Source organism: Fopius arisanus, unplaced genomic scaffold (genome assembly GCF_000806365.1).
Source record: "Fopius arisanus strain USDA-PBARC FA_bdor unplaced genomic scaffold, ASM80636v1 scaffold00063, whole genome shotgun sequence".
Classification (NCBI taxonomy): domain Eukaryota; kingdom Metazoa; phylum Arthropoda; class Insecta; order Hymenoptera; family Braconidae; genus Fopius; species Fopius arisanus.
In genome coordinates, this window is record NW_011887802.1 from 357437 (window position 1) to 379236 (window position 21800).

The 21800-nt window shown below is 38.0% G+C and overlaps 3 protein-coding genes across 8 annotated transcripts in view; 2 read left to right on the forward strand and 1 right to left on the reverse strand.

Moving 5' to 3' along the window:
- The first annotated feature begins 289 nt into the window (after positions 1 to 289).
- On the forward strand, positions 290 to 2252 carry LOC105268955 (tropomyosin-2). Of its 3 annotated transcripts, none has more exons than XM_011308889.1 (5): positions 290 to 465; positions 522 to 844; positions 930 to 1328; positions 1402 to 1534; positions 1624 to 2252. In XM_011308889.1, exons 2-5 carry the CDS (start codon positions 605 to 607, stop codon positions 1704 to 1706), a joined length of 855 nt encoding a protein of 284 aa, XP_011307191.1. In that variant the 5' UTR covers positions 290 to 465; positions 522 to 604; the 3' UTR covers positions 1707 to 2252. The 3 variants fall into 3 exon arrangements, with proteins under 3 accessions (XP_011307191.1, XP_011307190.1, XP_011307189.1); XM_011308888.1 differs by having other exon boundaries at positions 528 to 844; XM_011308887.1 differs by having other exon boundaries at positions 291 to 465; positions 543 to 844.
- A 516-nt stretch (positions 2253 to 2768) lies between these two features.
- LOC105268958 (tropomyosin-2) lies at positions 2769 to 4739 on the forward strand. The gene is made up of 5 exons (XM_011308894.1): positions 2769 to 3157; positions 3228 to 3361; positions 3495 to 3683; positions 3742 to 3950; positions 4054 to 4739. The coding sequence occupies exons 1-5, from the start codon at positions 2918 to 2920 to the stop codon at positions 4134 to 4136; spliced, it is 855 nt and encodes a 284-aa protein (XP_011307196.1). The 5' UTR covers positions 2769 to 2917; the 3' UTR covers positions 4137 to 4739.
- Dscam2 (Down syndrome cell adhesion molecule 2) overlaps positions 4111 to 21800 on the reverse strand; it is a 61251-nt gene continuing 43561 nt past the window's right edge. The window contains exons 8-27 of one of the 4 annotated variants that reach the window (XM_011308890.1): positions 20473 to 20617; positions 19489 to 19640; positions 18497 to 18769; positions 18016 to 18300; positions 13052 to 13171; positions 12723 to 12896; positions 12498 to 12648; positions 11802 to 11950; positions 11197 to 11629; positions 10547 to 10725; positions 9479 to 9787; positions 9287 to 9404; positions 8584 to 9035; positions 8280 to 8461; positions 7752 to 8145; positions 7209 to 7502; positions 6828 to 7039; positions 6464 to 6614; positions 6267 to 6369; positions 4111 to 6095 (exon numbers count right to left, since the gene is read on the reverse strand). In XM_011308890.1, the coding sequence (XP_011307192.1) occupies positions 5849 to 6095; positions 6267 to 6369; positions 6464 to 6614; positions 6828 to 7039; positions 7209 to 7502; positions 7752 to 8145; positions 8280 to 8461; positions 8584 to 9035; positions 9287 to 9404; positions 9479 to 9787; positions 10547 to 10725; positions 11197 to 11629; positions 11802 to 11950; positions 12498 to 12648; positions 12723 to 12896; positions 13052 to 13171; positions 18016 to 18300; positions 18497 to 18769; positions 19489 to 19640; positions 20473 to 20617 (4523 nt within the window). In that variant the 3' untranslated portion in view covers positions 4111 to 5848. Of the gene's footprint in view, positions 6096 to 6266; positions 6370 to 6463; positions 6615 to 6827; positions 7040 to 7141; positions 7503 to 7751; positions 8146 to 8279; positions 8462 to 8583; positions 9036 to 9286; positions 9405 to 9478; positions 9788 to 10546; positions 10726 to 11196; positions 11630 to 11801; positions 11951 to 12497; positions 12649 to 12722; positions 12897 to 13051; positions 13172 to 15707; positions 16008 to 18015; positions 18301 to 18496; positions 18770 to 19488; positions 19641 to 20472; positions 20618 to 21800 lie in introns of those variants that run through there. The other 3 variants (XM_011308893.1, XR_892389.1, XM_011308891.1) reach the window with 3 other exon arrangements.

The window sequence follows — 21800 nt, forward strand, 5'->3', positions numbered from 1 at the left end:
ATAAAAACATTTATTTGCGACAGAAATGATCATTTAGAATTCCTTCCCATCGAATGAAAAAATAGTGGATTGCCTGGTAATAAATGGAAATTCGAATTCAATCAACCCTCCGTGTCCTAGTGTTTACAAAAGCAGAATGTTACGTTGGACAGTTAAAAATCAGGATAGTAAATTCTTAGATGGTGTCTATAAATAACAATGAGAAGGTGGAGATCGCATTTCGGGTACTAGTTGGAGTTACAGGGGGGAATTGAAACGTTGATGTGAAGAACCGAAGCAGGAGAGTGACCGTAAAACCGGGACGATAGCCAAAGTTCGCTAAGCAATTATAGCAATTGGATGGAGGGATTGGTAAAAGCCCATCAGAGAGAGGGCCGAATCATTTAACGTTTAGTTTTATTTTGGCTTGGTGTACGACGGTATCCGGTTGTGGGTATTAACTGTTGGATTGTCATCATCCGAGGAGTGAGATATCAATAGTTTTCACCCGAAATCAGTGTGCCAATGAAAAATAACTCAAGAATAAGATATTTAATTTTTAGGATCAAGCACAAGGGAAAAGTGTCCTTCAACACCATCATCAGGGCAACAGAAAAGCGCCAGGATGGAGGCGATAAAGAAAAAAATCGCGGCGTTGAAGATGGAGATGGATGCAGCTAATGAGATGGTAGAAGCCAATGAAACTAAAGCGAGACAACAAAATCAGCGAGCTGATTTTCTCTATGATGAGGTGCGTGATACATCTAAAAAATTAGTAACGCTTGAGCATGATTACGAAGTTGCCAAAGTTAGTCTCGAGACTCAAACAGTAGCTCTGGAACAATGTGAAAAATCATGGACCAAGGTGAGTAAAAATTGCCCAGAGATTTGAAATATTATCGGCTATATCTTGATAGCTTCGTTGCAAATTAATGAAAGTGTCACGACAGGCAGAGCAAGATCGAACTGTGCTGACAAAGCGAGTCCAAGAAATTGAACAGAGTCTCTCAAAAAAAGAGGAATTGCGTTTACTCGCTCAGGCAAAACTCGAGAAAGCTGTGGAATTGGCTGATGATGCTAAACGAATGTGTAAAGTACTTGAGGATCGAAATCGTCTTGATCTTGAACGTATGGAGAAGCTTACCTCTGAATTGAAAGATGCAAGGCTGATTGCTGAAGATGCTGACAATAAATCTGAGGAGATAGCTAATAAATTGTCGTGGGTCGAGGAGGAGCTTGAAGCTGCTGAAGAGAGAGTTAAAAATAGCGAGGCAAAGATTGTTGAGCGCGAGGATGAACTGTTTATCGTGAAGAACATCGTCAAGTCTTTGGAAGTGTCCGAACAGAAGGTCCGGTCTATTAAAAATGACTTTCATAACAATTCTCTACCGTTTTCTTATGTTAAATGAAATATATTTGTAGGCAAATCAACGTGTCGCCGATTCCAAAATACAGCTCAAGGAGCTGAAGGGAAAAGTGAAAGCTGCTGACAAGCGCGCTATCCTAGCAGAAAAAGCTGTCAGGGCATTGCAGAAGGAAGTGGATATGAAAGAAGGTATGTCGGACTTGAAGTGCTTTTTTATTATTCCCTCTTGACAATATCACCCGACTTTCTCTTTAATCAATTAATTGTTCCTCTTCCAGATGACCTCAGAGAACAAAAGGAAAAATGCCGGGAAATCACGGATGAACTCGACTTGACATTCGCCGAAATGACAGGCTATTAAAGCTGATCAAATTTTAATGAATTATGCTTTGAAATTCGCTAAATCCATGAATCAATGAAAGCCCATCATTACCATCATCATCATCATCGTCATCATCAGCTTCACACTTTATTTTAGCTTGCGTACCCATTGGCTTTTAATCGAGTGCACGCTATCTAACGAAGAATACTTTTAATTCGGCCTTTTAAACTCTTTTAAAAATAACTCATGCGTACACGCACAGCTTGTAACTGCGAATTGAGTGAGCCACTTCTTTAGGTTGAATTTAAAACATTTAGTCATATTATCAAAGACTCACGCATTGATACCATTGCTGCGGTGCTTTTTTTTCTTTCGCAACATTGAATTATTGCCACCATTGGAATATTTTATTGAGAGCAAATTATTATTTTATTTTCAGAACAAGGAAATGACAAAACATGTCGGATTTGCTTACGTCATCGAATAATCAACGATTTAATTACTTCTTCATGACATTTCTTCCTCCTCGATATTTTTAATGTATATGAAATTTGTGTTTTCAATAAATACTCATAACCGAGGAAATATCTTATTCTCATTAATTTTACCACTGTATTATGTGAAGACGTGCGATTAATTCATTTCGAATGTTTCATGGATATCATCAAATGGCAATTAAATAATTTTCACAATTGAAATTGAATTGAAGGTGCTCATCCGAATTCTGTCATTTTCAAAAAATTCCAAATATTTATCAAAAAATAATTTCTGGGTTTAATTAATGGGAGTTCATTGAAATTTTGAGAATATCCTTTCGAGTTTTAGTATAACGGATACATGAATTGAATTGCCATTGAGAATAACAAGTTTAAATTTTTAACAAATTTATGCGAAAATTCTTAGCCCGTTGTTAATCATCTGGCAAAAAGCCAATTCATTTTTTAACCAGATATGTACTGAAACAAGATAAACAAATACAATACAGACTATTCGTGTAATGATCGAAGTCTCTGGTAGAAGAGTGAAGAATCTCTTTGTGTTCTAACTAAAGCATGTGCTTGTCTTTTTCATGTTGCATTACTTTGTGGTGTATAAAGGGATTGTTCTCCTCGGTCAGTGGGTACAGTCACTCATTAGCACTCGCTTTTGAATGTCGATCAATTAAATAATTAGCCTAATCAATCAAGTTGAGAGAATATTTTTCATCCATTCATCGGATGTATTTATAGCAGTAATCAATCGCGAACACCATGAATGCTATAAAAAAGCAATTGCAAGTACTAAAAATCGAGAAAGACCTTGCAACTGAACGGGCGGATACTTGCGATCAGCTAGCTCGGGAAGCTAAAAAACGGGAGGAAAAGCTGAAGGATGAAGTTCGTGATTTGGAGAAGAAATTATTACAAATGAAGAATGATTTGCGAATCAATCGTGATATTTTGAAGCAATCCAACGCTAGTCTCGATGATAAAGAGAGAATGTTATTGATGGTATGTACAAAATTTCACATTTTATTTGATAGAGGAAAAATGTTGAATTTATTAAGAAAAGGACTTCCAGGTCCAATCAGACTTGGCTATTCTGAACAGGAGGATGCAACAAACGATGGAGTATCTGGAGAAAACTGAGGAACGCAGAACTATCGCACAGGTGAAACTCTCACAAGCCACCGAGAATGCTGAAGACGCCAAAAGGTAATTAGTTTATTTTCCTTCTCATTCGTCTATTGATTTTTATCAGAATTACTTTTAAGTTCACTTAACACAAATAAATTAACGGGTAGCCATAATTATTTATCTCCGATAACGAATTGTATTTTATTATTAGAATTTGCAAAGTTCTGGAGACTCGCAGTAAACAAGATGACGAGCGCATCGATCAATTAACAATGCAATTGAAGGAAGCTCGATTAATAGCTGAAGATGCTGATGGCAAATCTGACGAAATATCTCGGAGACTGGCATTCGTCGAGGACGAGCTGGAAGCTGCCGAGGACAGAATTCGATGCAGCGATGCGTAAGTTAACTACCCTGAAAAGTAAATCGAAACTTCATCAATGTGTACTATTTATCAGGAAAATAGTTGAACGCGAGGATGAACTCTTCATCGTTGGTAATATACTCAAGTCACTGGAAGTTTCCGAAGAGAAAGCTAATCAGCGAGTTGAAGAGTTCAAACTGCAGCTCAAGGAGTTGAAGCTGAAGTTGACAGATATAGAGAGACGAGCTGTAATTACGGAAAATCAAATGAAAATACTGCAGAAGGAGTTGGATATACGCGAAGGTAAAGAAATAGCATTTAAAGTTAAAAAAAAAATAGCAACTATAAAGAATGATGTTTTTATAAGAATATACTGGACAAACTCATTGGAATTGAATTACTCTAGATCGTCTGTTCAGAGAAAAGCAAAAAGCCAAGTATATATGCGATGATCTGGACTCGACCTTTGCTGCGCTCACCGGTTATTGAATTCACACGAGGATAAAAAGAAAAAAAACGAGGAAAAGGTGAACGAGATGGAAATTGAATAAGATTAAAGGCTATTTCTTACGTGATATCAATTTATTGAATCGACTCTACGATCGATATTATGCGTTGAAACGACTCTCATCGTACACTGATAATATTAACATAACTTTGTCCATACTTGATTTCCTCTGCGGACGATAAAACACGATGAAACTCACTTCCATCACACTTTATTCATTGCTCTCTTTTTCTCTCTCTGCATTCTCATCTCATTTAATTTACACCATAATAATTATCATCCATTTGATTAATAGCCCTTTCACGATCATCGCAAAATTAAAAACGCACATTTTCCAGCTCAAAGGTCGTAATTTATCAGACGATATTAATGTACTTTGTTTTTCCACATTATTTTCTCCGAAAGGAGATTGAAAGATGTGCGTAGTTCAACTTTAGAAAAAAGGTTGTAGAAGCGCGCGATAAGAAAACATGTACAAAAATTTGTACCTCCACAGAGTTGCTCCCCAATTGGAGATAAACTTTCATTTCTCAATAAAGTATATCATAAAAATGACCTTGAAGGTCATTACAATTAAATAATAATTTGATTGACGTTACTTTCCTATATACATCGATCTTGGAGAGGATATTGCCGACAGTATCGGTTGAATTACTACGCCACTCATTAAACATACAAAAATGATGAATTGTCCATTCGCGCGCCACTTGTCATTTAAAAGTCTTACAATTATAACGTACTTAAATTAATCAACGTGGTATTCGTACGTATGATAAACTTTATAATGCAACAGAGCCCAACTTTTGTTGATACTTAAAGTCATTCTGAGGTCGAGTCAAAATGACCGACAGAAAAGCTTATCGAAACACTGACATCTCATCGATTATCATTTCCTAATAAGTACTTCATTATTCTTTGAAATTCAATGATCCTCCATTAATTGGAAAATTTGGATTTATGGCCCGATTGATTCTTGGTAAACGATGCTGCACAAATTAGCCGTACGAATAATGAAAAGTCTTTTGGTCTCGGATGGGTTTTCGCTATCGATTAGACCCTTTTAGAGAGGCTGTCCGAAGCGTACTGAGCAAATTGTCGATTTGTTTGTCATCAATGATTTTCATTATCTCACTTATCTTTGGCACGCATCAATACATTATTTTAGCTCTCTCTCCGTTTATCTCTTTTTGTTTAGTTATTTATTTTTCTTCTGACTAGCAGCACACTTTAATCACAGTCATCCGTCGCATTTACTCGTGCCCCTCGTCATGTGCAAAAACTTATACGGAAAAATTATTTACAATTGATCATTTGTTCAATCATCGGCGAGAGATCAGAGATCAGAGATCAGAGTTTTTCAAGGCCTTTGGAGATGTTTTCGAACGCTCCGGCAGTGGTAGAGGGGAAGAACATATTGTTAGACCTGATATTTGAGGAAGATAGAAAGGAAGACTGTGGTATCGGCAGTATCTAGATGATAAACGTCAGTCTGTTCTTATCTCCAAAGGCTCATTAGTCAGTCAAATTAAGCAACGTATTAAGCAACGTATTTGTTGGTCATGACGAGTGCTCCTTGGTTGGGGTTGGGTCATATCGAGGTACGACAATCGAATGTTGATAGTTTGAATTATCGAATGTTATTTCAGGTGTTATTTGAATTTTAATCTTTTTCGTCTCTGATGAAATTGGCTATTTAAACTGCAATGGAGTAATCCGAGGATGGATTGTTCTGTGTACCGGGCCTGGACCACAGAGAACTTCTGAGGCCGAGCTTTGGCTTCTTCAGTGAATCAATATCACACTCGGCCTCGCTCAATTCGTGTCGATCATTCCTGTCGCCATTCCCTGGTATGTTTCCTTGATTACTCACAAATGCCGTCTCGGCCACTGACATCGGGGGTAGCAGCATCCTCAGGGAACTCCTGCTGGGAACGTGCCATCTTCATAGACAGCCATTTTCTCGTTTTATATCATTTCAAATTTTCTTTGACTTTGTTTTTCTTATTCGTCTATCCTCTCACAATTTACCATAAATCTCTCTTATTTATTTTATTTTTTTATTTATTGCTTCATTAATTTTTGGTGAATTAAATTACGAATAAATGGAGTACCTGGGTCGTCCTCGTCTCGGTAACGATTTCTGCTCGCACATTGGCGATATATCGGACGAGGTGCTCGATGTGCCGTGGTAAATGAAATCCGAAACAGCACGAACTGAAAGTTTAATTGATTGAGCAGAAAACTAGGGTAGAGTGGTTTTTGAGGGATTGATGGATATTCACGATTTAGAATGAAATTCAGTACGTACTGTGCTTGAGTTTGCCGGCGTCGAGTTGGTTGGAGGATTCGGTTCTCGAACGAGTTAGTTGGTCCGGGTCAGACTCGCTCTCGTCGCTGTCGTCCCCGTGTGTATGTTGCTTCCTCTGCTGGCGTCGTCGTGATGACACACTCTTCATACTCTATTGAACATCAAAACACACCTTTCATTCGGATTACCATATTGATGAATTCCCCCTGCACCACCGGTCATCGCTTCAACTAATTCAATTCCATGCATGAATCAATGAAAATAAATGGATCCCCTTTCGCTTGATTCCCTCTCGATCGCTTAAATGAGAGGCTTTATGTGAGTGATGGTGAAATTCTGTACTTCATCAAATAATTAAACTAACCGTCACCGCTGGTGGTGGACTCGCGCAGCCCTCGGTCATCGCATGCTCGTGGTACATGAAGCTGTGGAGAAGAGTATTGTTGGGATGTAGACCGGCTGCTGATGCTTCTGCCGCACCTCCAAGTCCTCCCAATCCTCCCAGCCCTGCCAGGCTTCCCCCTCCCCCCTCCGAAAGCTGGAACGTAGCGTACGGAGAGATGTCCTCCGCCGTCTCTGTAACCCAACAGTGGCAATTGCCTACCTTTCAAATCACGTCAGACTTTATACATTTTATACAGATTGCTCAACCACTTCCACTTCAACCACATCAGTCACCTGACGTTCTTTTGCCGCCCAAAAAGTACTAGTTCTCTTCAACGTCTACCATGAAAGAAAATATCACCTGGAATCTTGTCTGGGCCCCCGGCGTTGGCAGCCTGCTGAAGAGCGACCTTGTGAATCGTTGCGTAGTACCGCTCCCTCTGGGTCTCCGCGTTCTGCTGATTCTCCTGGGTCTCCTTCATCGGCCGCTGCTGCCGGTCCCCCGAATTCCTATTTTTCAATCTCAACATGATACCAGCAAATACTGCAAAAATGGCGAACGTCGAAAGTATCATTGGTATCATGACTTTGACGTCGGCATAAAAAGGAATCGTCGACGCTGATCCACGATCTGTCAGCTCGGGTGGGGGAGCATCTGTAAAATTTAATTATTCAACGAATTAATTAGTCATTGAGTTTCATTATATTATTTCAGGATGAAATATGGAAAAAGCGAGCTATCGATTATAATAAAAAATTCTACATCTATTTTACGTCGTTTTTAATATACATCGTAGCCTCATAAGCAACGTAAGGCGTGTAAGCGCCATTTTTTCGCACACCAAAATGGCGGAGGCTTTCGTTTCTCTTGGATACACGCATGAATCAATGGCATTCAACTAACCTCCATCTTTAGTCAGCGTAATAAAGCTGAACTCTGCCTGATTACTCCCTGCAACATTGTAGGCCTCGACTTTCAGCTGATAAACCGTACTAGGTGATAAATTCGTAACTAAAAATCTCTTTTGAGGCTTAACATTATTGGACACCAGTGTCCAGTGAAATTCATCCATCGGTCGATACTGGATTACGAAGTATTGAATGGGACATCCGTTATCAGGCCATGTAGACAGACGGAGAGCTAGAGTAGTGGAATTCGGTGATAGAAATGCAGCAGCTGGTGGAATGCCAGGGGGTTGCCCTTGCGTTCGCACTGAAAGTACTGGAGATGCTGCACTACTCCCGATTTTGTTATGACATGTCAAATACAGATGATACATATTACCACACAAAAGTCCCTGAAAAAATTAAAAATACATTCTATTTTTAAATATCATTTTTTATCGGCTAATTAATGCACGATGTGTATCTGGAGAAAATTAAATTATGGAACGAATCTAAATAATCTATATTATTAGAACTCTTAATGTACCTTTAATTCATGATTAGTAGCTCTTCGCGGTAATTGGAGTTCATCTAGATTTCCGTGAGTCGTTCGATAATGCAAAGTATACCCTGTGGTAGGTGATCCACCATTGTATCCAGCTTTCCAATGAAGGAGAACACTTGTTGAGGTGGAACTGGTTACGTAGAGAACCGGAGCACTCGGTGGCACTAAAAAGAGAATTATTGAAAATTTATGAAGTGGATTAATGGGCCTAATGGACTCGACAGATAAAATCCATTCGCAAATGGATTTTTTTCAAATAGTATTATGAATGGAGATAAAAATTCACCTTGAACAATAAGGCTGTACTGCAGTCGGTCGCTTCCCAGTGAATTTTCAACCTGACAGGTATAATTTCCACTGTCCTGCAATTGTACATTCGACAGTACCAGCTCACCAGTCTGGAGAATCTGGATATTTCTATTGGGGTCGGAATGAACTTGTTCGGAGAGACCCTTGAACCACTCCCTCGTGGGATCCCCCACAGCATGACACGCCAGGGTCACAGAGCCACGCCAAGGTTTTACGATGTGACCTCCGAATGATGTTATTTTTGCTGTAACGTGGGTCTTGGGCATTGCTGCAGCTACTGTCGAGCTTTGACCCTCACCAACTCGAGTACTGGCTGTCACCCAGAATTGGTACTCCACATGCTGCTGGAGCCCGGTGACTTCGAAGAAGGTGTTGGTGGAGGCGAGAACTCGTTTTCCGTGATTTAACTCCTCTCGACCGTCCATGATTCTTTCATTTTATTTTCCGAGAGAATTGGAAATAAGTACGTGAGAGTGATTTTAAACGAAAGAAATAAAATTAAAAAATCCTGCTGCCTGATTGCAGTCGATTTTTTTCACTTGATTCATTGTACACAGATATGAGATTATTGTCTACATGAAATTCTTTGAAATTCAAATGCGAAACTAATCAATAAGTTGAAGTACAAGAAATCTTCACTATTTCATTACAATTAACAGGAAAATTGTGATTAGACGTACCTGGAGTACAAATTGTATTTGTTAATTTCGCCATTGGGCTCGAGCGGTGGTAACCAGGAGATAAAAAGCGCCTGAGGTGAGCTTACAACGACTTTAATATCCGCTGGGCTTCCGGGTACTGCATCAATTTTATTTTTCATTTAGATTATTCGAAATGGAAGGAGATTTTTTTTCAATTAAAAATTCACTCACCATCTTCCTTAGTTCGACAGTACAGAGACCTCGAGGGCACACCATCACCAACACGAGTGTATGCGAGTACTTGGATGCTGTAATTGGTGTACTTTCGAAGGCCCGCAAGGTTCATCGTCATACTCCCCGTTTTCCTCACTTCCATCTCGTCGATACCACTCCAGAAGTCTGGCATAACTGGTTCATAAGTCAATTTATAACCCTGTATATTTCCATTGACGAAAGCAGCTGGTGGTGATTTCCATGAAATTTGAAGGGATTGTGATGTCAATGCAGCACAACGAACATCGTCTGGTGGTCTACTTGGTACTGGAAAACGAAATATTTCATTCAATTTACTCCTTTTTCCTCTTCAAAAACTTTTCCTCGATTTCCTATTACGAACGTGCAATTCAAGTCGTATCAAATAATCTTCCACCGGGAATAAACCTCGAAATTGGAGTTTCTCACGTGCGCCAATTGAGAAAAGTCGCTGCTACAACGAAATCGTGGTAACTTCTTATATTTTCAAGTTTGAATCGGTTCTGAATGTTCAATTTAGGTAGACTAATTTTACGAGAGAAAATTCAATAATGAACTTTTATATTTTTTGTGAAATACTCTGTAATCGCTTTAAAATCATGAACATTAAACAAATTTGTATGTTTATCAATTTATAAATTCAATTATAGTCACTTGAACCCCAAGTGAACACCAAAATAATGAATTTCAATGTAGTCTACTGGAAATTTAATTTTTCAAGTACAATGTGTGTACTTAAATCAAGTATAAAATAAATAAATTTATTCTTCAATCGTTGAACGTTCCGGATTCCGTTTGAACTAGTCTCTAGGATTTTGCCATTAAAATGCTGGGTATACATGAACGATTTACATTGGAGAAAAAGCAGTACTATCCAAACGATTCTCAAAGAACTCCAGTGAGCAAACACACCCTTCTATCATATCGATCACAAAGACTCCTCAGACTGAGGATGAGTTTTCCTCCTGGAAGACGAATAATTTAAAGAAAATAGATTTTCTATCCCTCCAGAATAAACTCCCAATAAAATCACATAAATCCCCTCACCGCCTTCCGATGTTTGCGTAGGTAGTTGTTCGGATAGTGGTCCCGAGCCGACCTGATTGTAAGCTTGAACAACAATTGTGTATCTCGTATAGGGTCTAAGTCCCGTGAGACGTAGTTCTCCACCGCCTTCTTCACCATCCCCGGACACCGATGTGAAGTTATACGATGGATTTGCACCACTGTAACTCAAATATTTGTGGCATGAAGTGTCAGGAGTGGTTGAACAGATCAATAGAGTGGAAATTTAGCCCAGGCTCTTTGATACTAGATCATTCTGGAGGTTCGATACGGCTCACAATTTCCTCAGAATTTCCTCAGAATTTCCTTTCACACCTATTAAATTATCCCAAACGGGGAATCGCCCCATCTTTCTTGATTCATTTCATTTTTTTATTGAAAAATTTTATGGTAACGTGCCTCAAAAATATCATTAAATATCATTAAATCTGCATTCAATTTTAAAACGAACGAAAGAACGAAGTTCACCAGAATTTCATTGTGATGAAGAATTAAAAATGAATAAACTATTATAGTATTATAAAATTGAAGGCATGCCTGAAACCAGTTGATTTTTTATTTGTCTAAATAGATCCCGGAGCAAATTCCGATTTGAATTTCCACTGAGTGAGTTATTAATGAATAAAAATAACCTGGTCTCTCTAAATCCAACATTAAACCCTTGAATATCCCCATGGCGTAATTCAGCAAGGGGTGGTGACCATGTGACGAGGATTTCCGTTGGTGATATGGGGCGAGCGGCAATGTTTATTGGAGGTCCAGCCGGTCTCTGGGGTTCAGTACGAACAACTAATTCAGCAGAGGGTGAGGATCTGCCAGCTGGGCCTTCAGCAATTATCCGAATGGTGTACCTAGTTGCTGGCTTCAAGTCATCAATCAGAGTTGCGTATGGCAATGGTGGCCCAGTTAATTCCTGCTGTTGCCACATCCCACTCTCGCCCTCCTTGTACTGAAGAATATACTTGGTTACTTCACGTGTGTCCTGAGACCGGTGTTGCCATTTGACGTTTATACTCCTCGGAGCTATCATTGCCGTCTCCAAAGCGTGGGGTGGCTGGGGAGGCTCTAATAAAATAAATAATGATGGACAATTAAATGAAGGAAAAACAGTAAGTACTGCAAATTGAGTAAATAAACACTTGTTTCGAGGGGAAATTGGGAATTAGGGGTTTTTTTTTATTCGTGGAATAGGGATTCTACTTTTTTTCGGGGAGACGGAGATTTTTGGGGACTCTACCTTGTACGAGCAATTGAACCAACTGTTGATCTCTTCCGTAGAGATTGCTTGCTTGGCAAAAGTATGCTCCACTGTCTGATGCTTCCGCTGAGGATATTTGTAACTGTGCTTCCACACCGTCTGGTATCACTTCCGTTTTTGTTGTTACACTTGGAAGAGAATTCGGTTTATTTATTCGATCAGTGGAATCAAGAGTTGATGAATGGAAAACGAGATGAGGGCGACAATTGTAGAATTTTTTATTGAATTCTGATCGAAGTCAAAATCAAATTATCTTTATGATTTTGCAACCACGAAAATTGACGAACGTCGACCGAATGATGACGTTCAAATAGTTTCGTTTGCAATTACATAGTACTTGCTTCATGTTCAATATTTGTAATTCAACTTTGAGCCTCCAGGGATATTAGTCCTGTCATTACTTTAATTACACAGAGGCATCAGTTGGCCCAATCGGATCAAATAAGTGAGTCACTCTCGAGGGAGATAAAATAATAATCATTTAGTCATTACTGTGTCGAATAAACCAATAGTAAAATTCATTTTAGTATTTTCAAGTACAATTAGAGTTGGAAAACAGTCACCTAGAGAATTTCCGTCATCTCCCTCAACCGCGATGACAAAATTGAAAAAATGCTATCAAAGAAAAATGAATTCATCCCTTCTCAAAAAATATTTTCCAAATTCAATATTTACCGATAATTTGTGGATGGATTCAATTCAATTTTTCCACCCTTCAGCCAAGAAACCGTGACAGGCTTATCACCATGAACTTCGCAGTGCAATGTAGCCATATCGCCCTTCTTAACAGTGACAAGTCTTGACGGAGCAGCGAAATATGGTGAGGCTTCAAGTTTTCAACAGTTGACAAGTTGAAATTTTTTCATTTTATTCGGTTAAATGATTTTCGATCTTACTTACAGTTGACACGAAGTTGAACCACTTTGCCCATGCCAGTGCCAATACCATTGCTAGCTTGACAGAGGTAGTAGCCTTCTCTGTCTTCTTTAACATGCTGAAGAACTAGGGTGCCATTATTCAAAAGTTTCGTATAAGAACTTTCACGCAGCTCCTCGTACTCCCCGGATTTACCTCCTGTTTGTGTAACACGTTGTATTTTATTGTTATCACAAATCATTTAAAACGGGCCAATAGAAATTCACAGGGAGAATTGTCAGATAAATGAGAAATAAGTTGAAATAACTCGGAGTAACTCGGAATAACTTGGGAGAGAGAAAAAAAAAAATTACCGATTGCTTTTTTCCACACAATGACAGGTGTTGGCACACCCTGTGCTTGACAGTGCAGTGCAACATGTCTATTTCTCTCAACGCTCGTATCCATCGGCTCCACCAACCAATGTGGAGGCACTAGAAATGGAGAATTCACCACAACTTTAGTTCCATCCGAAATATTCTTCTACAACTGAAATACCAATCAAACCAAAAAAAATATATATAAAATGGAATGTTTTGAAAAATAAAAAAACATCGTTAACCCGCATGGACAAATGACTGACGTTATTCAGAAGCGATAACGAGAGAAATAAAAACCTTTTTTTTTTCCATTAAATTAATTTTTTCCTCAACCCCGATATTAAAATGACGTCAGACTACAGTGATAATCTCCGTATTCAATCTGGCATTATGCGTCACAGCGAAATAAAAGAGTATTTAGCTTTGATGAGCGAATCCTCGAATACTGTTCCATTTATTATTCAACGGTATAACGTGGCATTACGAGTTGACAATCCGCTTAATTAAATTGACTTGGGTAGAAAGAACGGGAGCAATGAATGGGGGAATGAGCTGGATGGATGAATTTGTGGTATAAATAACTTTTCTTCATTTGTGATTGGATAAGAATGGCAGATTGGGGTCGCTATCGAATCTCACAGGGGACGCCTACAACAAAGAAAATCTCCTATATCCCCCCAGGGGAATAGAAAATAAAATGTTGAAAAAGAGAGTTCACCTCAGCGAATAGCTGACTGCTAAAGTATACAGATATACTGAAAGTTCAATGAACTCATCCTTACTACTGGCATCCCATGTTGAGGTCTCGAGAGCATACTTTCATTGGATTTGTTTCGTTTATTTATTTATTTATTTTTCGGGTTTTCTACTTTTACGGTTGTGATAAAAAACGCTGCACAAGCGATAATACTGTGATAGGTGGGGAGATATTCAATGTTTTACGGTTTAAAAAAATGATAAATAAAATCAGAGGTATGAAAACAAAAAGTAGCGTCACGTTCGAAGACGCAAGGTGATATAATAGTGAATATATGAAAATATAGTATGATTTACTCTCGCATATGAAATTACTTGGCGTGAAACGAGCCGAATACACGCGTGATAGGCAATTCAAATAGGATAAATATATATATATATATCATGATAAATAATAAATCAAGTGAGTTCTGGCAGGTAAATGCCCCATCGGCGAATGACAAATTAAACAACGTAATAACATATATAAAGCCAATAATATTTTACTTCGCTTCTAAACGTCTAGTCCGGTTAACAATGAATAGTCTCAAATTAAATAATTATATACGTACTACTAGCCCTATCATTAACCAAAGCGCGGACAAAGCCTCGTTATGTGCTCCATTCATGTTCATCATTTGTTAACTACTTTGCTGCTCATTACTCATTACAATGTGCATTTCAACTTTCAGCGAGATTCATTAAATTATTAATCTCTATGTACATCGCACGTTTTTGTCCGCGCCTTTATCACAGGATGTTACTTCTTTTTTTTTTTATAGTGTAATAAAAAACATGGAGAGATTGAAAAGTAGAGAGTTGAAAAAGTCATGCCGAATAATTCATGTAAAAAGTCTATTGAAGGTGAAAAAGTGGTAAAAATTGCGTGCAAAAAATTGTGCAAAAAGAGCAGCCGTTGTCCAGAGTATCCGGTGGATTACAGCCAGTGGTAAAAATTTTGTCTACATTTAAAGTGCAACTATGGTGCATGCTGCAACGATTATTATTTTATGGTGAAAATAATTATGGAGATGTGATTCTGTTCATGCTCAAAAAATCGTCGTTACCACACACACGCACGCATCAGGTAAAAAGATTTTCATTGGTCATTTATCGAATGATTAATTTTAATAGTCTGATAGATATTCTGATGGATAAATTAAAGGAAGGTGCAACTCAGTTACCTTTGTTTCTTTTGTTATTTATTATGGTTTTTTTTCGATCAAGTCAAGCAAATCTCGGGGGTCCACGAGATACCGACGCATTCCCAGAGAGCCAAAGCAACGTAAATGTAATACACACTGTGTTTTATGAGGGTTTTCGATTTGGTGAGTGTCAACAGGATTTTTTGGGAATTTCAAATAGGATTGATGAATCATTGAGGCCAGGGATAAATCTCTCTAGATATATATAAATTTTTTTTTTATGAAAATCAGTGATATAAATTTCACTCGGATTTTTTTGTCGAAGCAGTAGGAACAGATAGTTTTTTTTTTTGGTCCTAGTGAAAATCCGGAGACAATACGACTAGTCGTAAAAATTGAGATTGGATAGGAGGAAGAGTGGGCGACGGCCTGGAAGATCACGAGAAAATTTATTTTCTTTATTTATTTTCGTTTCTGTCGTGGGAAAGAGGATTTCCGATCCCGAGGTATGAATTCTCATTCGTTCGAACATGAAAAATGCCAATGGGATAATTGTATTGACGAAATCCTCGGAATTCTAAATATCACCAAATTTTGAAGGGTAATATAATTCATTATTGATATCTAGGTGTAGAGAATGAAATGTAAATGAATGTATCTTTATTAATTATTTAATTTTTTTTTTTTTGGAAAGTAAAACAATCAACCTCGAGATCAGTGGGACTTATCAATTTTTATATTGGGTGGCGCCGATATTCTCAGCAAATTACCTTTTACCTGAAGCTTGGCCGTGTACCTGACCTCGGCGGCGGGGTTCGCGGCGACGCAGGTATAGTCACCAGAATGTTCAGCGGCTAGGATTGATATGCTCAGTAGGCTTGAGTAAGGATCCAATTGGGATATATTGGTATCAGTTGCGGCTTTTTGGGACAATAGGAATGGCGTGTGACCGTCTTTTAACCAGGATATTGTCAGGGGTGGATCACCCGCCGCGACCCCGCACACCGTGCGCGTCCTCATCCCCTCGGAAAGTCCCTCTTGGAAGGTAAATGGCTCAATTATAGGGGGTACTGGAAAAGGTCAAGAGAGAAGAAAGAACCATACGTGAGAGTGAGAAAAAGATGTAGCAAAAAAAAATCTCGTATTATGATTATTTATCGTGATCCTTTAAGGATATCCAAGTGATTATTTTATTCATCAATCAATTTTTTTTTTCCTTCAATTCAATTAACACTATCTTCTACACTTTTTTTTAATCCCTTCAATTGATTGTTATTCTCAGATTATTATTATCGTAATGTTGACTTGTAAATCGATCACTATGATTTTTTTATTTATTCTGTTATGATTATTGCCTGATGTAATAATGAGTTTCTTGAAATATGTAATGTGTAATTTCCATTTGTATTTAATAATTAATTATTTACAAATCGACTGGCACTTGGATTACCCCAAAATAATTATCAAAACATTCGTCAAAATAATTCCATTGACTCTCCTACCAGGTTTTTTTTCGCTTTGTATATATAAGGATGCATGTAGTGACATGTCATATATCGATATATATACACTAACATCTTCTATTGCTTCCTTATGTGATAAAATATGGACGTATATGATAATGATAATACTTAGGTGATATGCAAGTATGAGACAGTAGTAGTACGTACATGTACTTATAGTAAAAATATATATAATATGTATATGGTATTTTAATACGTATGTACAATAGAGGCAGTAAATGTTGCAATTTATATAGAGAGACAGAAAGAGCGAGATAGAGGTTTGGCCCGCCAACTGGAAACACCTCCTGCCGCCCACATAATCACTGTTTTTTTTTTTATAACTTTCTTTTGAAACACTCTTTTTATGAATTTTTATAACATAAAAATATATCACGGTCAAACAGAATTATGGTAGACACGTCCACTCGACGCAAGAGCGTGCAAATTTAATGGCATTCGAAGGCATCTCGAGCCCCAACGTATGTCTCAACAATGTAAATAGTGATTCAATTGCTTTCTCTCATACACGGTACAGTAATTTCTATTATTTTAATGTGAAGAGAACCTGGTGCATGCAACTCCATGATTCTTTTCTAATTTCGTGAGACAGAATTTGCGAGTCGAGATGACGCTGGGTGAAGGGAGATAGAATTAAAATGAATCGATCGGTTCGAAGAATCATTCGAAGAGTTTTAACAATTCTTGAAAGTTCAATAACGAGAAGACGATAGATGAAAGTTTGTAATATAATTTTTTTTCTTTGAGATCGATAAGAGTTTAAAGGCTGAGGGAGAATTTTTATTGGAATGATTACAAGTACATCGTTCGGAATCGGAATATCTTGAAAGGTGTAAAATTTGTTGTTAAATATTTGGAAGATTATTTAAATGGCGCGTTGGACCGATCGAGTCACTCAAAGATAAGGCAAAAAAGGGGTTTTCTGATCAGGAGCCGGAATATTGTTATTGATATCCCTTAAAAAATTGACTTAGTACTTTGTACTATCAGTTGCCGATCAGAAATTCCTTCTTCATCTTAATCAAGGATTATTTTCCAAGTAACGAAGAGCAGTGTTGTTGGGTACAGGTATCATGCAGAGATAGTATTGATACCGATTTTACAGAGTTCGGACGAACGACGAAACTCTAGATCTAAAACCGTCCGAGACCTCTGTGCCACTCATCAAACATGATAAATTCAACGAATACTGATAATCATCAGAAAATTCGAGGCATGCATAAAAATGTTAAAGATTGTAATTGATGTTATTTCAAAGAAAACGAGGAGTGAAAAAGAAGAGATTTATAAAATTATTGGAAATAATTTGACAAGTGGCATCGGTGAAAAGAAAATGCCAATGTCTTTCCTTTTCCATTTTATTGAAGATAGTAAGTAAGTAACGAGGCGCAAAAACAAGCACACGCACCCACTCACAATAGACATGTATGAAAAAAAAAATATATAGTGGGCGGTCAGTGGCTGATCCATGGGCATTGAAAAAAAAAAATGGTAAATTTTTTTTTCATATTTCATATGAATGTTTTTTTTGCGGGCCTAGATGTTGGAGGATTACCATGAACCACAAGCTGCTGTGTGTGTGATACCTCGGCTGCGGGATTTGAGGCAACACACGAGTAATTGCCATTGTGATCTGGAGATAAACTTTCAATCATCAGTATGCTATTATACTGATCGACATTGGTGATTGATACACGTTCGGACGGTCCCATTGCCCTTCCATCTTTCAGCCAGATGATTCTTATTGGCTGATCGCCACGTGTCACTGAGCAAGTCAGACTTGTGCGTTCACCAAGATGAAGATCGCGATCAGCGGTGAACGGGCTAATTTTTGGGGGTACTGTAATTAAATAAATGAAATGACAGAGGAATAATCTAGACGATAGGAGGAGCTTCGCCATCGCCCCTGAAATGATTTCTTCATCGCTTTTCTATTCTTCGTTTTCACCAGTCCGGGTTGATTGATTTTTCCATGGGTTCCACCTGCAGCAGACTATAAAAGCAAGGAGGAACAGAATGAAAGATAAATATCTTACCAATGACGGTCACATCCCCGGAACGTCTGGCGGAGTGTCCCTGTTTGTTTCTTGCCCAGCATGTGTAAGTTCCGGTGTCTGTCTCCTTCTGGACACTGGATACCATTAGTGTACCATCCGGCATCACTTTCTGACGCAGATTGTCCGGCAATTCACGGCCTGCACGCTCCCATTTTATTTCATCAATTGGATAACCAGCCACCGGACACTTCAGGCGAAGTGTTTCACCTGCTACCGCCGTTACTTTTGGGATGATTCTAATGTATGGTAGTCCTGATCGAATAAAATAATATATTTCGATAACTTTTACTTTTCAAATAGTAACAATTCTTTCAAATAAATGGATGTTCTGGATTTTTTTTTAGCCAGTGTATAACATTCATTCGACTGTTTGAAAAAGGACACGGAAATGGGGGATTTATTTTAAAATGTAAATGAACTCGCGGATGAAGCGCTTATTTGATTTAATTGCGTTTGCTTTTTCAACGGATGAGACGAGAAGAGTTGGGGTAATTAAACGTATTTCAGGTAATTGCAGACTGTATTACGATGGTACATTGAAGAGAATTCTATCGGACTGATTCATTCGTCTTTTTTGACATGAACAAATTGGGTAAGGGCGTACCTCCTCCGCCATTTATCGACACCATAACTTTAAAATCGATTAAATTTTATGTGATTGCACCATTAATTGCAATTATGTCAAGCATTATACGGGAGATGATTTTGTTGCAGTAGAAATTGCAATTTGAAATTGCAATTGCCTTCAAATGGCTCCATCAATGACAAATAAAATCATTCTGTGGTTTTTCACAAAGTTTTATGAATGCTTGAAAAGTTCTGAAAAAACGCTGGAAAATTATTCCACGATCATCAATTTTGGGAGTAATTCAAAAATGATAAAATGCCAAAACGATTAACAATTGGTCATAAAACTTCAAAAACTCTCTTCAAATGTATAAATATTGGTTGCTTTATCTCCTGAACTTTACCATAAACGTTGAGCCTTGCAGCGTGGGTGACTCTTCCAGCTCGATTTTCAACAGTACACGAGTATTCTCCACCATCCTCAACCATCACCTGACTGATATTAACGTGGGATATCACATCCCCATGGACAGTGACGTACTGACCGATAACGAATCTGCAAAAATCCCATTTAATTACCATACACCAATAAATTTATCCGGTTATTTTTCTTCACCTTCTGCGTACGACAGGGGAAAAAAAAGAAGGCCCGTTGCACTTTCTGGTTTGGTACAAAACCGAGAGAGGCATTCTGCCGGAAATTTATTCGCAGCACTCACTCGCAACCCTCTACCCTGTTCAACCCCTTTGCCTCCCCCTTTGCCTCCCCCTTTGCCTCCCCTTTGCCACCCCTTTGCCACCCCTTTGCCACCCCCTATTTCACTGATACTCGAGAAGACAATGGGAAAAAAAATATAGGAACAAATAGTGGAAGATATTTTGCAGGAGAGGAGGGATGGTGGTTGGAGTACCATTGGAGGAAATCTTTTTTTCTTCATTTTTTCTTTCTGTATCAGTTGGTGAATGGGTCGTTTCGTACGGGTAACGAAACAGCCTGTGCGCATATGCAACTAGGAATATTCTCCTCTGTACGTGTGGGTTTATTGTAACCTATAGATATACATGCTGTACGAGGTTTACAGCTAACCGCTGGTGAAGCTCAACGAGAACTGCCAATAAAAATTTGTTTTCTTGTGATCTCTTCCATTGTGGAATCGATGGAAACAAAATTGAAATTGAGTTGGAGTGGAACTACAAGTTCCACTTATATTTTTTACTCTATTCTGTTTTCCCTCTCCACTGTGCAGATGAAAAATTCGCATTTAATTGCCAATTGTTTCCAAGCACGCCGTATTGTACAGAAAAATTTCGACTAATTAAGTTTTAAGAAATGTTTTTTTTTGTGCCTAACATTTGGAACGTCAATTCTATTAACATTGAGAGTTTACCGAGTTATTGTAGGCAGTGGAAATCCATCGAGGGCCCAACTTATTTGAGGTGTTGGATTACCAGCTGCTGAGCATTTTAAAGAAACAGCTGGACCCGGTTGAAGGGTCTGCTCAATGAATGAATACATGATAATCGGTGGTGCATCTGCAAAAGAAGTAAAATTATTGTTATTAAGATTAATCCTGAGATTTTGCACGAAATTTATTGATTTTTGGACATAAAAACATGATGAAAAATATGAAATTTATGTGAAATTCGTATTCCTTTAATTCGTGAAATAATGGAAAATAAACAAGTTATTGGCTGGAGATCGGAGAACTACGGCAATTTAAATGCCCCTTGGTACGATTCATGATCGAAATAAAATACGACAATAAACAAGTTTTATGGACGAGTGAAAGCGCTCATACATGAGGGAATATTTCATAATACACCATTTTTATTAAGTACGACTTCATCTCATTGTTTTTCGTATTTCCTCTCCAATGAGTAAAAATGATATGTGAGGAAATACGATATAGCCACAAAAAATTGTATTCACTGTTTCATAAATGATTTCGCAATGATTACGCTCTAGATTGTCGTACACCACATTTATGTAATCGTAATTTCCATTGATTGTAAGTGTAATTTACGCCCATAATAAATTCAGTTTACGATTGTATAGTCCTAAGCTATGATTACCTGAGGATTAATCGCAATATGCGATAAATAAATCGTCAATTACATGGGGTCGTTAAATATCTATAAAGCTTCTTGATAGTAATTAAGGCAGGATGAATATTTAAACAAGAATATATATCTGAAAAAAAAATATCTCAAACAATTGTCCAAGATATTTCGATGAAAAATATTTTTCCGACTTCTTTCTCCGGATTGCAATGATATTATCAAAAAATTCAGTAGCGAAATAATTGAATTTCCTGAGATTATATTCCGTATCGACTAGTTTCGCGTAGAGGTAGAAAAATTAATTGAAATGAGAAAAAAAAAAATTTAATTCCAAACTTTTTCCAGTGCACGCGGCAAACAATGGCGCACTGAGAAAAGAGACGCGGTGGAACGTAAATTCTCGTTTCGCCCATTTTCTCTCGTTTCTTTGTAATTTGTCGTGGATAGGTAGCATGAGACGAAGGTGACGAAAAGAGAGAAAAAGCATTGGTTGGATGTACCTGGGGACATTCCGTAATTAAAAGTGTCGATTTCATTCCCGTGAAGACGCAGAGATAGATTGAAAAAAGAGAGTAACATCGAGTGCCAAGACTAACAAAAGCAATAACTGGCCGAAATGTTCGTTTTCAGAGGGAAAATTTTTGTGCTCTTACTC

Excerpts from the sequence above, each read along its gene's own strand:
- LOC105268955 (XM_011308889.1), top strand. The coding sequence starts at position 605 with ATGGAGGCGATAAAGAAAAAAATCGCGGCGTTGAAGATGGAGATGGAT. Across the intron at positions 845-929 it reads GTGAAAAATCATGGACCAAG|GCAGAGCAAGATCGAACTGT; the intron begins GTGAGTAAAAAT and ends GTGTCACGACAG. Across the intron at positions 1,329-1,401 it reads TGGAAGTGTCCGAACAGAAG|GCAAATCAACGTGTCGCCGA; the intron begins GTCCGGTCTATT and ends ATATATTTGTAG.
- LOC105268958 (XM_011308894.1), top strand. The coding sequence starts at position 2,918 with ATGAATGCTATAAAAAAGCAATTGCAAGTACTAAAAATCGAGAAAGAC. Across the intron at positions 3,362-3,494 it reads AATGCTGAAGACGCCAAAAG|AATTTGCAAAGTTCTGGAGA; the intron begins GTAATTAGTTTA and ends TTTTATTATTAG. Across the intron at positions 3,951-4,053 it reads GGAGTTGGATATACGCGAAG|ATCGTCTGTTCAGAGAAAAG; the intron begins GTAAAGAAATAG and ends GAATTACTCTAG.